We start from the raw sequence: 12,984 nt of genomic DNA, 5'->3' as shown, positions 1-12,984 counted from the left end.
TGCTCAAGGTAGAACAGGTATCTGGGTCACAACAGGGGGTTTCTATTGATAATTGAGATGCTCTAAAATCCTCACGGCCACGCACAGTGTTAGGCATTGAATAACTCTCTGTTGGATGAATAACAATTTGCTCTAAACTGTTTGTCTCTCCAGCTAGACCGGTAAGCTCCAGGAGGGTAGGAGCGGGCTGGCTGTCTCTCTGAGCACAAGGCAGGTTCTAGGGAGTGGATTGTCCTTGATAAACATTGCTTGAATTGCTGCTTCTTAGTGACAGAGCTGAAGGACTTCTTGTTTGGTGTCTCTAGCTGTGCCTTGCATACAAAGGCCACATGAATACGATCCTGACAGTGACAGTGTCCTTCACAATTGGCTTTCAAAACACCGTTAAGAAGAACGTCACCTGTGACTGGAGTCTCGCGGGGGCCAGCCCTAACAGGTAGCTCATCTGCGGGCAGGTGTGGTGGGAATTCTGCCAGCTGGGATGATTAGCTTTCCTGGGGACAGTGGCCCATGGGAGGTACTAACTGTCTCTGATATGGGGGACTTGGATACTAACTTCAGCTCTGAACACATTTTATTTGGCAAAGAAATTTGATTTAAGAGCAGTTAGTTGTTACGAATCTAATACTCCCCAGAAGGAGTCTGACATTTCTCATCGGGATAGAATCATAGACCACCATATTTGGAAGAGATTTTAGGGAACATTCCTTGACGTTACAGATGAGAAAAATTGGGGCCTGGAGAATTTGTGATTCACCAAAATTCATTCAGTGAGTGAACAAAGGTGCTGGAATATAATTCAGCATCCCGATCTCTTGATTCAGCTCTCTTTCCACATCTCTTAAGGGTTTTGTAAGTGTTTTTAAACTTAAATGAGTCTGGAAATGTCCAGAGTATTAATCTTCCCTGATAGTAGAGCCCAACAGGTGATCTGCTTAAGACACATAATCATATTGTAATTTGAAAGTACTGCTGACATTGTTATGAATGGGTGGTGGACTTAAACGTGATTCACTCGTGTTGCATCCCAGCCAAGCTGAGCCCATCTTGGATGGATGCTTGTACCGTGGCAGCCATGATGGATTGGGTCTCCTGGCTGCATGGTCCTCAGGCCCAGGCTAGAGAACTGGGGCTCTCAGGAGAGAGAACTGCGGTGCTCACAGGAGGCCTGTTTCTGCTCTGCGCTTGTTTTCAGCTGGCAGTTCGCCTGCACCGACCTCTGGAAGACGTGTGTGCATCGCTCCGCGCAGCTCCAGCCACCTCCCGCAAACTCCCCAGTGCTGGTTCATCAGATTGACCTCCTCCCTTTGTCTCCGGAGATGGACGTGTTCTATGTGGATGAGATTATTATTGCAGACACAAACCTAACAGGTGATTATCAAATCCACTCTCCTCCACGGACCTGTCCATCAAATGCTGTCTTTGAACTTTTCTGGAGGGGCTGCTTTTCTGTTAATGGTGAGAGAACATATGATTCTCCATCTTTCTGGCCTCGATCCTGGAGAGAAGATGGAGTTGGAATTCTGTGTCCTTGGCCCCCATATCTCTCTAACGAGTTCCTTTTTTCCCCCCTATTTATTCCAATGCTTGCTCTTGCTTTGGGTGTCTGTGATCTTACCCCAGTTTTACCACTTTCTTGCTGAGGGGCCTTGGTTTTCTCATCCATAAAATGGGCTTAATGAGGGCCCTACCCCATTGGATTACTATGACGAATAACTGAAGTATAGTGTAAAGCGCTCATCATGGGTCCTGACTAGTAAGTGCTCAATAAGTGTAATCAATTATTAGTACTATTATCATTACTGTTGTTAGGCCAGCAGGATTTCTCCATCTCTCCATCTGTTAATATCTGTCATACAAAGTGCTATAAGGAACACAGCAATATCTGGCCCTGTAAATGGGCCACAAGTCTGATTTACAATCCTTAGGACAGACTCGGTGGGAGTTGGAGGGTCACCGCATCCGCATGAGAACAGCCTCGTCTTTCCTTCTCCCTAGCTGGTTCCTCTCACATATCACTCAGAGCTCAGGCCTGGCCCCTCTCTGCACAAAGTCCCTTGACCTCTCTTGGGTGCAGTGCTCTCACCTGGCTTTGCTTGTCTTAAGGGCAAGGTGCTCATCAGGGGTTCTCCTGAGGCCACGTGTGACGCACACCCTGGGGACAGAAGCCCAGACAGATGGTGTGGTTTGCTCGCAGGGCCTCCAGGCTTCCAACTTTGTTCCCCCTCTCTTTTCTGTCAAATCCCTTGTGACTCTGGGGCTCGGCTTTCCTGCTTCTCATAGCTTCTCTGTTTTTCTCTCTCCAAGGAGAAAAGTATGGAACAGGCATTTGCATTCTGATTTTCAAGTGTGCAGCTTTTTAATCTTTTGCCTGGAAGTTGTAGAGCTGGGGGCAGGGGAGCGTGGAGGTGGGGGGTGGGGTAGGAGAACTCTCTTTCAGCCCTGAAAATACATCATCTTTGATACTCTTCAGAATTCCATCTCTTATCTGTTCCAGTGATGTGAGTGTTTTGGGGGTATCTGGGTCAGAGTGCGTCATTGCTTATTTCAAACTCTGTGTTCTGACACACAGAAAATAATATTCAAATGGTGTGCTGGGGTAACCATCTGAGTTTCTTGGTGCCCAAGACAACTGGCTGGGGCCTTTGGTGACCCCAAGTGCTACCCAGATTCCCAGAGCACTGAGGGGATCATTACTGCGTGCACTGGAACCCACTGACTGGACTGGGAAACTCAGGACTGGATAATAGGTGTCATTTCCCTTTATCCTCCCCAAACCCTCAAGGCCCAGGATCCAGAATCCTTTCTCACTGCCATCACCGCTTTGCCACCAAATGCTCCAGTATCTGGAGCCATGTAAGGGTGAGGTGGGAGGGGAGCAGGGAGGCAGAGACAAGAAAGATGGGAGATGGCTTGGGTAAAACCATCTGATCCCCACTGTCCAGTCATCCTGATGGCCACAAGTTTCCTGTGAGTATTATTTAATGGTAACATAAACTCTACACAATAGGGCTCCATATTCATAGTTAATTGTCTGACATTTATCTGATCAGCTTAACACTTGGTTATATTCTCCCACCGAATGTCCTCTATGAAAGTTCTTTTCATCTAGTGGTAGCTACCAAATATTTCTCATTTAATTCTCAGAACCCCATGAGATGGTCCTATGATCCCCACTCTATAGATGAGGAAACCAAAGCTGACAGGATACTAAGTGTCTTGCCTCAAATCAGCTGGGATGTGGGGGATATTGGAACCCAGTGATGGTTGACACCAGAGCCAAACCTTCAATGACTCCATACTCAGCTGAGCAAATAAACTTTTATTGAGCCCTTACTCTGTGCCTGGCGTTGTGCTCAGCATTGGGCCTGCAAAGACTGCCTCAATTGTACAGACTTGGAAAAGAAGCTGCCTTTACATGGTGCCTGGTAGGAGGAAAAGAGGATATTAAACTATATTTGCTGGTCATTTAAACCTGCCATCTCACTAAACTCTCCCTGCCATGCAGACTGATACCTGTCGTGAGTCCCACTTTATCAATGAGAAAACAGAGTCGTACAGAGGTTATAGTGATTAGCCAAATAGTAACCCAATAGAAGTGGAAAGTAAGGATTTGAACACTGGTCCATCTTAAAGCTTGCACTCTCTCTGCACACATGTTGACGCCATGGCTGCGGATAAAGCTCAGGTACCTCTAGTATGTGCTTTGTGTGTTCAGTGTTCCCAAGGGGGTCAGCTTGTGTTCCTGGAGCTGCCAGGCTTTGGGAAGAAAAGGAGGAAAGGGGGCAGTCCACACTGCCATAGATGAGCTGTGTGTATGTGTGGCGGTGTCGTGGTGGGAACATCCAGTGTTACAGGCAGTGATGCTTGGTTGAGTTGGGGCTTATTGAACTTTGCTGTGGAATTAGTCATCGTCTCCTTATACCATGACCGTGCATTTTCCTTAACTAAATTCCTACTTCCTCTTCCTTTTCTCTTCCTGGCAGCAGGTAGGTAGGAGTCTCTGCTTTAAGTGTATGCTGGGATGTGAGTAACTCAGCCTCTCCAACGGGGACCTTCCACACAGCAGGTCTTCCATCTTGATTTACTTGATAATGATTGGATCATTGGTCTCTAGTTTCTCAGGCTGACTCTGGAACAGCTCGCCCTGGCGGGAATCTGCTGGAATTGCTCTCTGTGGTGGGATCCCCTCCTGTCTACAGTGTGACCTCCTGGTTGGCAGGGTGTGGCTTGGAGCTCCCGCTCATCACTGCAAGGTAGGGAACCATCTTTGCTCACCTATCCTTGCTTAAAATTGTTAACTGCCCTTAGAAGACACAGAGGTGAGACTTTTTATCAGGAAAAGCTACCTGCCGTGTTGCTCAAAGCAATAGTTCTCAGTCTTAAGAATGCCGTATCAGACTTACCTGGAGGTTGTGTTAAAACACAAATTGCTGGCCCCTAACCACACCATCATAGTTCAGTACGTTTGAGGCAGGACCTGATAGTTTGCATTTCTAATGAGTTCCCAGGCAACGCTGATGCTGTTGATCTGGGGACTACATTTTGAGAACTAGTTCCTAGTGAATTTGTTTACAGGTAGTTGTATTTTTATGCTTTTCAGAGGTTCACATTACCACTGTTTGAGAGGAAAACCTTGTTCCTCTCCTTCCATTCCCCGTATATTAATCTTACTGGAATCATTTGAGGCCAAAGGAAATAGTCAAAGGAACAAAACCAGCCAGTTCTAAGAGCTCACCACCAGATGGCACTAGAGCGCCATAAGCATTGGTTCTTCAATAATCAAACCTCTCTGGCCACAGTTTACAAAGCAGTAACTAAGAATCAAGTCTCCTCCAAGCTCTTGGAACACATGTATGCTGTAATTTGTTCTTTTAGATTTTCACTAAAATCCAAGTAGGATGGGAAGAATTGAGATGCCCTGTCTTTAAAATTTCTTTTTTCCTCCCATCTCTTTCTAACATGTTTTGAAATGAGTTCTCCTACTTATGCTATGCTTTGGACAGTGTGTGAAAAGTAGGCAATCTGTGCTCCATTTTCCTTGGCTTAGTGTTTCATGGGCCTCTGGGCAGGACAGACACGGAAATCATCAATAGAATGAAGGAGGGAAAGAGCTTCAATGGTGGAGAGGGAGCTGTCAGATTACCCAGCCCGTGGTCCTGTGCTCCAAACCTACTGAATTATGTAGTTATTAACTCTGAAATGATGGAGTGTAATTTAGGTCCACACTTAGAGGGGTCCTCACAACCTCCTTTTTTTTTTGGCCGTGTGGCATTCGGGATCTTAGTTCCCTGACCAGGGATGAAACCCGTGCCCCCTACTGTGGAAGCGCAGAGTCCTAACCACTGGACCGCCAGGGAATTCCCACAGCCTCCCTTTCTGAGTTTTCCTCAAGTCCCTTAGTTCCTTCTGGAAGCCTCCAGCCTGAGCAAGTCAGGACAACCTTCAGAGTGGCCCCCAAAACAGATAGTATCTTCTGTATGGTTTAAGTATGCACATCAATATGTAGCACTTAGGTAATATTATTGATTGAAATCACACATGTTTGTTGTTGAAAATTAGGAAAATACAGAAAAACACTTAGAAAAAGTTACAAAGCACTCAGAATCCCTCTGCTCAGAGATAACTTCTGTTAATGCATTGGATCCATATTCTAACAGCCTTTTCCCCAAGCAGTTTTTATATGCATATATACATGTATATGTTTACTTTTTAAATCTCAGATTGGGACCACACATAAGACACTATATTTGTAACATGCCTTTTCACCTCCTGCTATAAATGGAATATTTCCCCATTTCATTAAGCCTGCTTCTAGATATGGTTTTTAATGGCTGAATACTATTCCGTCTCATGGTGTGTCATGATTTATTTGACTTATTTATTGTATTAAAAGCAGGATTAGTCAGGCAGTGTGTTTGCATACAGGTGCTGGATAAGGACTCCACTAGATGGAGTGGCCTGTTTTTCCTGGGGATACTGAGTGCAGAGGATCTGTGGACTAGGGCCCAAGTTTTCATCTGACTGTGCAAATGCGTTTAGAGAACACTGGGTTCTCCTTCCACTCTGCATCAGGACCAGAGCTGTGCGGACCAGAGTCATCATTCTTTGCTCTGCATCCCTGTGCTTCCAGGATCAATAGAGGGGAACTGTGGAATGCCCTAAAGAACCCTCATATTTACCTTACATTTCCTCTGCTGTGGTGGGAGAGGGGTGCCCAGTATTTGGGAGCTTGAGCTCATGGTCTGGAAACATGCGAGACCGCTGGTCTTTGAGATGGAGCTATATTCTGTCTGGAGCAGCTGCTGGAGGGTCCCCATGGGTAATGCTTTGCTTCTGATATGTCACAGCTCTGTGCCCACTGGAGGAGCAGAAGAAGGATCCGGGTTGGTCCAGGTGACAACACAGAGACTACAGAGGACAAGTCCACCTTTAGGAGGACACTTTCGCATCCAGCTTTCTCACACAGTGATTCCTGGTAAAGGGGCCATTGGGAGTGCAGTGTTTCTCATTTGACAACATCCTGCCAGGCAGGGTGACAGTCTTAAAGTTATTTTGTTTTCCAGTGTCTGAGAATGACCTTCTTAAAGTTAAAGATCTGGACAATAACAACAGCATATCATTGTTAATATGATCCCAATCTTTCAGTTTTGTAGATGTGGAAACTGAGTGGATTAGCTTCCTGGGGCTGTCATAGCAAATTATACAACCTTGGTGGCTTAAAACGACAGAAATTTATTCTCTTCCAGTTCTGGAGGTCAGAGTCCACAGTCAAGTTGTTGTCAGGGCCACTCTCCCTCCTCAAGCTCTAGGGGAGGATCTGTTCCCTGCCTCTCGCAGCATCTGGCGGCTGCCAGCATCCCTTGGCTGCGGGCGCATCACTCCAACCCCTACCTCCCTGGTCACACTGTCTCTTCCTCGTCTGTGTATGAGTGCGTTTAGGGCCCATCTGGATTATCCAGGATGAACTCCTCTTCTCAAGATCCTTAACCACATCTTTTGCTTTATAAAGTAATGTTCATAGTTTCCTGGGATCAGGGCAGTGACATATCTTTTTGAGGGCCACCATTCAGCCCACTATACTCAGGCTTGCCCAAAGCTCATAAAAATAGTTGATGGCAGGGTCCAGGTATGAACTTGAGTCTTTGCTTCTCAGTTTGGTCCTCTTCTCTCTGGAGTTTCCTAGGCCAAAATCTGTGGTAGCCACGGCCCTTCCAAATTAAACTCCGCGGTGACACCACATGATATTGAGGATTTTAGGAATCATAACTCATGTAGAAAGAGCTTTCAGCTGCGATGAGGGTAGAACAGTTTCTAAATCTTCACGTACATACACATCTCACAAAGGACAGGATTAGACGTGATTATAATATGTTATTTATTTGGTAAAAACATAGGGGAATCAGAAAGGAGGCTCAGGAAAACTCAAGAATGGCTGTATAAAAATTGGCACTTGGGCTTCCCTGGTAGCGCAGTGCTTGAGAGTCTGCCTGCCAATGCAGGGGACACGGGTTCGTGCCCTGGTCTGAGAAGATCCCACATGCCGCAGAGCGGCTGGGCCCACGAGCCATGGCCGCTGAGCCTGCGCGTCTGGAGCCTGTGCTCCGTGACGGGAGAGGCCACAGCGGTGAGAGGCCCGCGTACCGCAAAAAAAAAAAAAAAATTGGCAAATGTTCCAGGAGTCTTCTGCCCTCAAGCAGAAAGATGCTGGACTTGCAAAGAATCTTCTTGGCTGGAGGAATGGAGTGGAGTTTTTTCTCTAGTAGGGCAAATTAGGAAGAGTTGATGGCCCCTGGGCTATTGGAGTCTGATAAGTGGGTGAATAAGATCATCAGAGCCCTGCCTCTATGAAGCCCACTACTGTGCCGTTTCCCTTCTCACTAAATGAGAAAGCTGCAGCCTGTCTGTAGAGAGACTTGTCCTGCTGTCATATCCTGTTGCTGATATTCCTTACATCACTGCCTGTAGAACAACTGGGGGGAAAGCCAGCCTTCACCTGGCCATTTGAAATGGCCCTCAAATGACATATAAAATCTTTTCAAAAAAGATGAGAATTTTGTTTGCATTTTGGAAATACAGTGGTATTTCACCAACACTCCAGGGCAGTGTGGGATTCAAAAGGAAAGCTCTTGAGTAGGTAGAAGGCAACCTGGGTTTTAATCTAAACCCCTCTCACTTGGTTGACAAGCTTCTGAATCACACTGGGTTTCATTTTCTTCATCTCCCAAAGAGGTATTAGGATATTTAGATGACCCGCCTCACAGAGATGTTGGGAGTACCTAAGGAAATGGAAACTTTTGGTAAAGCATGAAACAGCGTTCAAACACAGCAAGGCTTAAGCCCAAATTGCTGTTATTTCTCTACAGGGATGTGAGATGGGGAAGCGGTGGTTGGGCTTAAAGGAAATTGTAATGGAGAAACCGAAGTTCAATGCCAACATTCCTCAGCTTGGTTGGCTAAGTTTTTATGGGTGTCAGCTGCTTTGTGCCTTCCCTACTCCTTGTGAAAGGTGGCCGGCCAACTTTTCCCTGTTCACAGGGCCAGCTAACTTTTTCCGGGGAAAACCCAATATTTAATTAGACTTTCAGGGATTACCAGGGTGTCTGGAATTTACATTTTGAGTTGACAGTTGAGATAGGTTTGTCTGATGCGATTGTGTTCTCTGCTTGAGAGATGTGATGCTGATTAAAGGGACCATGATATAAAAAGTGAGCACCTACTTATATTTGCCCTAAAAATGGCTTAAGTGGACAGAGGATTTTCTTGAACTTGATGGTCTCTGCATGTGTAGTAGGCATTCTGATGTGTATTCTCTGCTGTCTTGATGATGAGATGCTGCAAGGTGGACTAATTAGTGTCCTGTACGTTTTATATCATGACCTTCTTCCACAGCTGTCCCTGTGCACATCTCAGCTAGTCACCTCCAAAAGCTCTTACAAACCAATGCTGATGACTTCACATCTAGGTACCTTAATGTCAGTGACTTCACTGTGACGGAGGATCTAAAGTCTTGCTATGAACATGTGTGGACTCTCTCCTGGTCCAACCAGGTTGGGGACTTGCCCAGCTTTATAAGGGTATGTATGGTATCCCTTTTGGTTTTGTGGATTTAGTGCTCTGGAGCAATTTTGTGAAAAAAAATCAGAATTATATGAATGAAAACTGTCATGATTTGTGAATTTTGTTGGAATATTCAAGTAAAGGGGTTCAATGATCTTTCTGAAAGTTTTCAAGATGTATTTTATATCTCATATTCCTGATAAAGCAGTTTAAACCCAACATCACCTTTTCTAACATGATATAGGTAGAGAAGTTGTTGGTCAGTGTCCAGCATACAATAATTCCACATCTGTTATTGCATAATTTAAGCAGATGTGATTGACTTAGATTATCATGGAGGCAGATGGCACAGCAGAAGGAAGTTTAGGAAAGGATTTGCTGTCTTTGGATAATGACAAAACCAGATGCTCTTGCATATTTAGGGTTTTAAAAAATAATCTAACGATCATCTAGCGTTTGGTTTTATGAAGTGAAACCCGAGATGAAATTTTATTCTTGTTATTTGGTATTGCGGGTCATCTGGTTTTCAAACAGAATCCTTGGGTGGAGATTGAGGAAGGATAGGAGTCATCTCATGGCACTTGTTTCCTGACATTTTATTTTAATATTTTGGATTGAAAACTTGTAAAATAGAAAAGCACATGGAAACAAAATATCTCAAGACTTAGAAGATCAGTATAGTGTGCATTTTTTTGGGTAACTCTACTTGCATATAAATATTCTTCTAGTCTACTGGGGCTTTCATTAGCCATTACTTACTATTAGGTTACTAGATTTCAAGCCCCTGTCTCTCCATTTTCACTTTGTAGCTATCTGATTATCTTAAACAGAATGTGAAAACACCCTTTGTTATTTGTTTTAAGCAAGATTAGACTTGATTCCATGGCAGAATTCACCAGAACTGTAACCATCTTAGGTATCTGATGAAAACCTAACGGGAGTTAACCCTGCTGTAACCACTCGTGTGGTATATGATGGTGGAGTCTTCCTTGGACCCATATTTGGAGACATGTTGGTCACTGCCAACCAGTACACTCAGGTGAGAGCGGATGGGCCACCCAAAGTGAAATACTAGTTTCAGGTCTACTGCAGCCCCTCCTGATTTGTAATGTGGACCAATCCTAAAGGTCAGCTTTCTAATTCGCAAAACAGAGCTGTGGCTGTGCTTTTCTACCTCCACAGGGTATGGAGAGTACGCTGAAAATATAAGTGCTTTGTAAATACAACATCCTGTTATTATAATTATTGATGCTACGATGGTACCAAAAATAGAGACCCTCTCTAGCTACATATGATTTATACCTCCACACAGTGGCCTTGGAAAGTAAATGAGCTAAGTCAATCCCTTTTCTCTTTAAAAATGTCCTTTGCTATTTCCCATCTGCCCATACTCTTGTTATAAGTCATCTGCTTTTAATTAGAGACAATTTTGAAATGCAAAACTATAAAGAATAATATAACCAACACCTGGGTACCCAAACGAGGATTAACAATTGCCAACACTTGATGTATTTATTTTATTTTATTTTTGGTCTTTATGAATAACGTGAAACACTACAGATGAAGAGTTTCTTATCACCTGTGCCTTCATGCCATCCCAGTTCCCCTTCCCTTATAAGCAAACACTATCATAAATATAGTGTGTGTGCTTTTAATCCTTATTTTATATGTAGAGAATCAGAGTTCAATCTTTTTCGCCTTTCTTATCTCCAAGTATTGTAGAGTTCTATTAGATTAACCTTAGTCCCAGTGAGAGGAAAAGACATATAATTTATTCTTGGGGACCTCCCATTTTAGGATAAAAAAGACCCCAAGCCAAATGTCCAAATACACTCTGATCTTCAGTTACACATCCATGTAGCAATGGTAGAACAGAGGTGCCTACTTCACTGGCATTTACCAGCAAAGACAGGGCTTTTCACAGGAAGTAGGTACTCAGTTGAAAATATAAAGTGATAAAAAGTTCTCACTCAGTTTGAATTTACTTCTATATGCCAGAGAGGGAATTTACTCCATATTGAACATATTTAATTGCAAAAATGTTAGGTTTCCCCTTATTTACCATCGTTTTAAAAAAGCCTAACATGTTTGGAGTCATGCTTTACAATTTAGGGTCTATTACTGGAAAATAGAAGGAAAAAAAAGAGAATAAGTGAATCATTAACACATTTTAATTTGGGCAAACTTCACAAGTACTTTATTAATACACTGGAGCGTATGAAACATGAACGTTTGCTTTTAATGCTTTTGTCTTTGCCAGGTGGTTGTGCGAGTGAACGACATACCAGCTCATTGTTCAGGTTCCTGTTCCTTCCAATACCTTGAAGGGTCAACTCCCCGGGTCCACTCTGTGTGGTATGCCCTTGGTATGATGTGCACTTGGCATTGAGATGGGCATGAACTTTATTTTTTTATTGAAGTATAATTGATTTACAATGTCATGTTAGTTTCAGTACAGTGATTCGGTTATATATATGTATACACATATATACACATATATATATATATATATATATATATATATATATATATATATATGCGTTTTAAGATTCTTTTCCCTTATAGGTTATTACAAATATTGAGTATAGTTCCCTGTGCTATACGTTAGGTCCTTATCTGTTTTATATATAGTAGTGTGTATATGTTAATCCCAACCTCCTAATTTATCCCTCCCCCACCTCTTTCCCCTCTGATAACCATAAGTCTGTCTTCTATGTCTGTGGGTCTATTTCTGTGCATGAACTTTAGACTGAGAGTGACTTGTTGGAGACCGTGTACCTGGTGATGTGTGGGTAGAAGGTGTGTCCGTTCATGGGGTGGATGTTGAGTGATGCAGCAGAAGGTGAATTTTTTAGCCAATCCAAATGAAATGGTTATGATTTGAAATGGTGGATTTTTTTTTTTTTTCTTCGCTGCATCGTGTGGCATGTGGGATCTTAGTTCCCTGACCAGGGTTCGAACCCGCGCCTCCTGCAGTGGAAGTGCAGAGCCTTAACCACTGGACTGCCAGGGAAGTCCCGAAATGGTGGATTTTTGATGACTTAAAATGTTGTATTCTCTTTGTCCCTTGTTTTGAAATATTCTTTATTTTTATTTTTTCCCCATTTTTTGTTGACTAGTGATTTCTCATCACTTGATTGAGAAAATTTAAGATGAGGGCTCTATGCTATTCAAATCAATATAGATTCCAATGCATGAGTCAGCATTTAATTCCTTGAATTTTGGGAGAGGAAGGTGAGAGGGAATGAATATTTGATAGAGTTCTTGTAAATGGAGTGATATCACTGAGAAATGATTTCTTTCTTTTAATTTCTTTCTTCTTTTAAGGTGACATTGACCTACTGGTCTATATTACTGGAAATAGTTTCTCTGGTGACTCCAAGGCCTTGCAGGTTACAGTGAACAAAACAAGTTGCAAAGTTATTTTCTCAAACCAAACGAACGTGGTGTGTCAGACAGGCCTGCTGCCTGTTGGAGTGCATCAGATTTCAATGTTGGTGAGACCCTCTGGTCTTGCCGTCAATGCCAGTGGAGGAGGCCTCTTCCTAAACGTGGAGCCCAGACTGGATGCTGTGGAGCCTTCCAGAGCTGCAGACATTGGTAATCCGGGGACACCTGCATTGCATCTGACCCTCTGAAGCTAGCATTCTTGCCCATCTGCAGGAATCTAGTCCTGCCATGTAATGAATTCTGTAGCCACTGTGATTCACAGCTTTCTGTTTTCTGCCATCAGCATTTCTTCCAGTGAGTAATAGACATTTGAGCCCTTAAATGAACTCACTTGCCACCTAAAGGACCATAGTTTGGCTGATGGTGTCAGGCATTACTGGGTCAATCATTGAGTCATTGAGACAATCTGATCAAATGGAAATGACACTAGGAGGGGGAGTTAGGACATGTGCCTGGGTTTTCAGCCTCCCAAAC

The 12,984-nt window shown here is 43.6% G+C and overlaps 1 protein-coding gene across 8 annotated transcripts in view; it reads left to right on the top strand.

Annotated features, from left to right (window-relative positions):
• Nucleotides 1-12,984, top strand: part of PKHD1 (PKHD1 ciliary IPT domain containing fibrocystin/polyductin) — a 603,444-nt gene that overhangs the window by 36,603 nt on the left and 553,857 nt on the right. For 7 of the 8 annotated variants that reach the window (XM_032648749.1, XM_032648748.1, XM_032648747.1 and 4 more), the window contains exons 21-28: nt 306-436; nt 1,196-1,371; nt 4,118-4,256; nt 6,351-6,478; nt 8,893-9,077; nt 9,977-10,099; nt 11,321-11,426; nt 12,388-12,660. In XM_032648749.1, the coding sequence (XP_032504640.1) occupies nt 306-436; nt 1,196-1,371; nt 4,118-4,256; nt 6,351-6,478; nt 8,893-9,077; nt 9,977-10,099; nt 11,321-11,426; nt 12,388-12,660 (1,261 nt within the window). The remainder of the gene's footprint in view (nt 1-305; nt 437-1,195; nt 1,372-4,117; nt 4,257-6,350; nt 6,479-8,892; nt 9,078-9,976; nt 10,100-11,320; nt 11,427-12,387; nt 12,661-12,984) is intronic. The other variant, XM_032648750.1, reaches the window with a different exon arrangement.

The sequence above is a fragment of the Phocoena sinus genome, chromosome 11 (assembly GCF_008692025.1).
Source record: "Phocoena sinus isolate mPhoSin1 chromosome 11, mPhoSin1.pri, whole genome shotgun sequence".
In the NCBI taxonomy this organism is placed as follows: domain Eukaryota; kingdom Metazoa; phylum Chordata; class Mammalia; order Artiodactyla; family Phocoenidae; genus Phocoena; species Phocoena sinus.
This window is presented reverse-complemented; position numbering and strand designations above follow the sequence as displayed.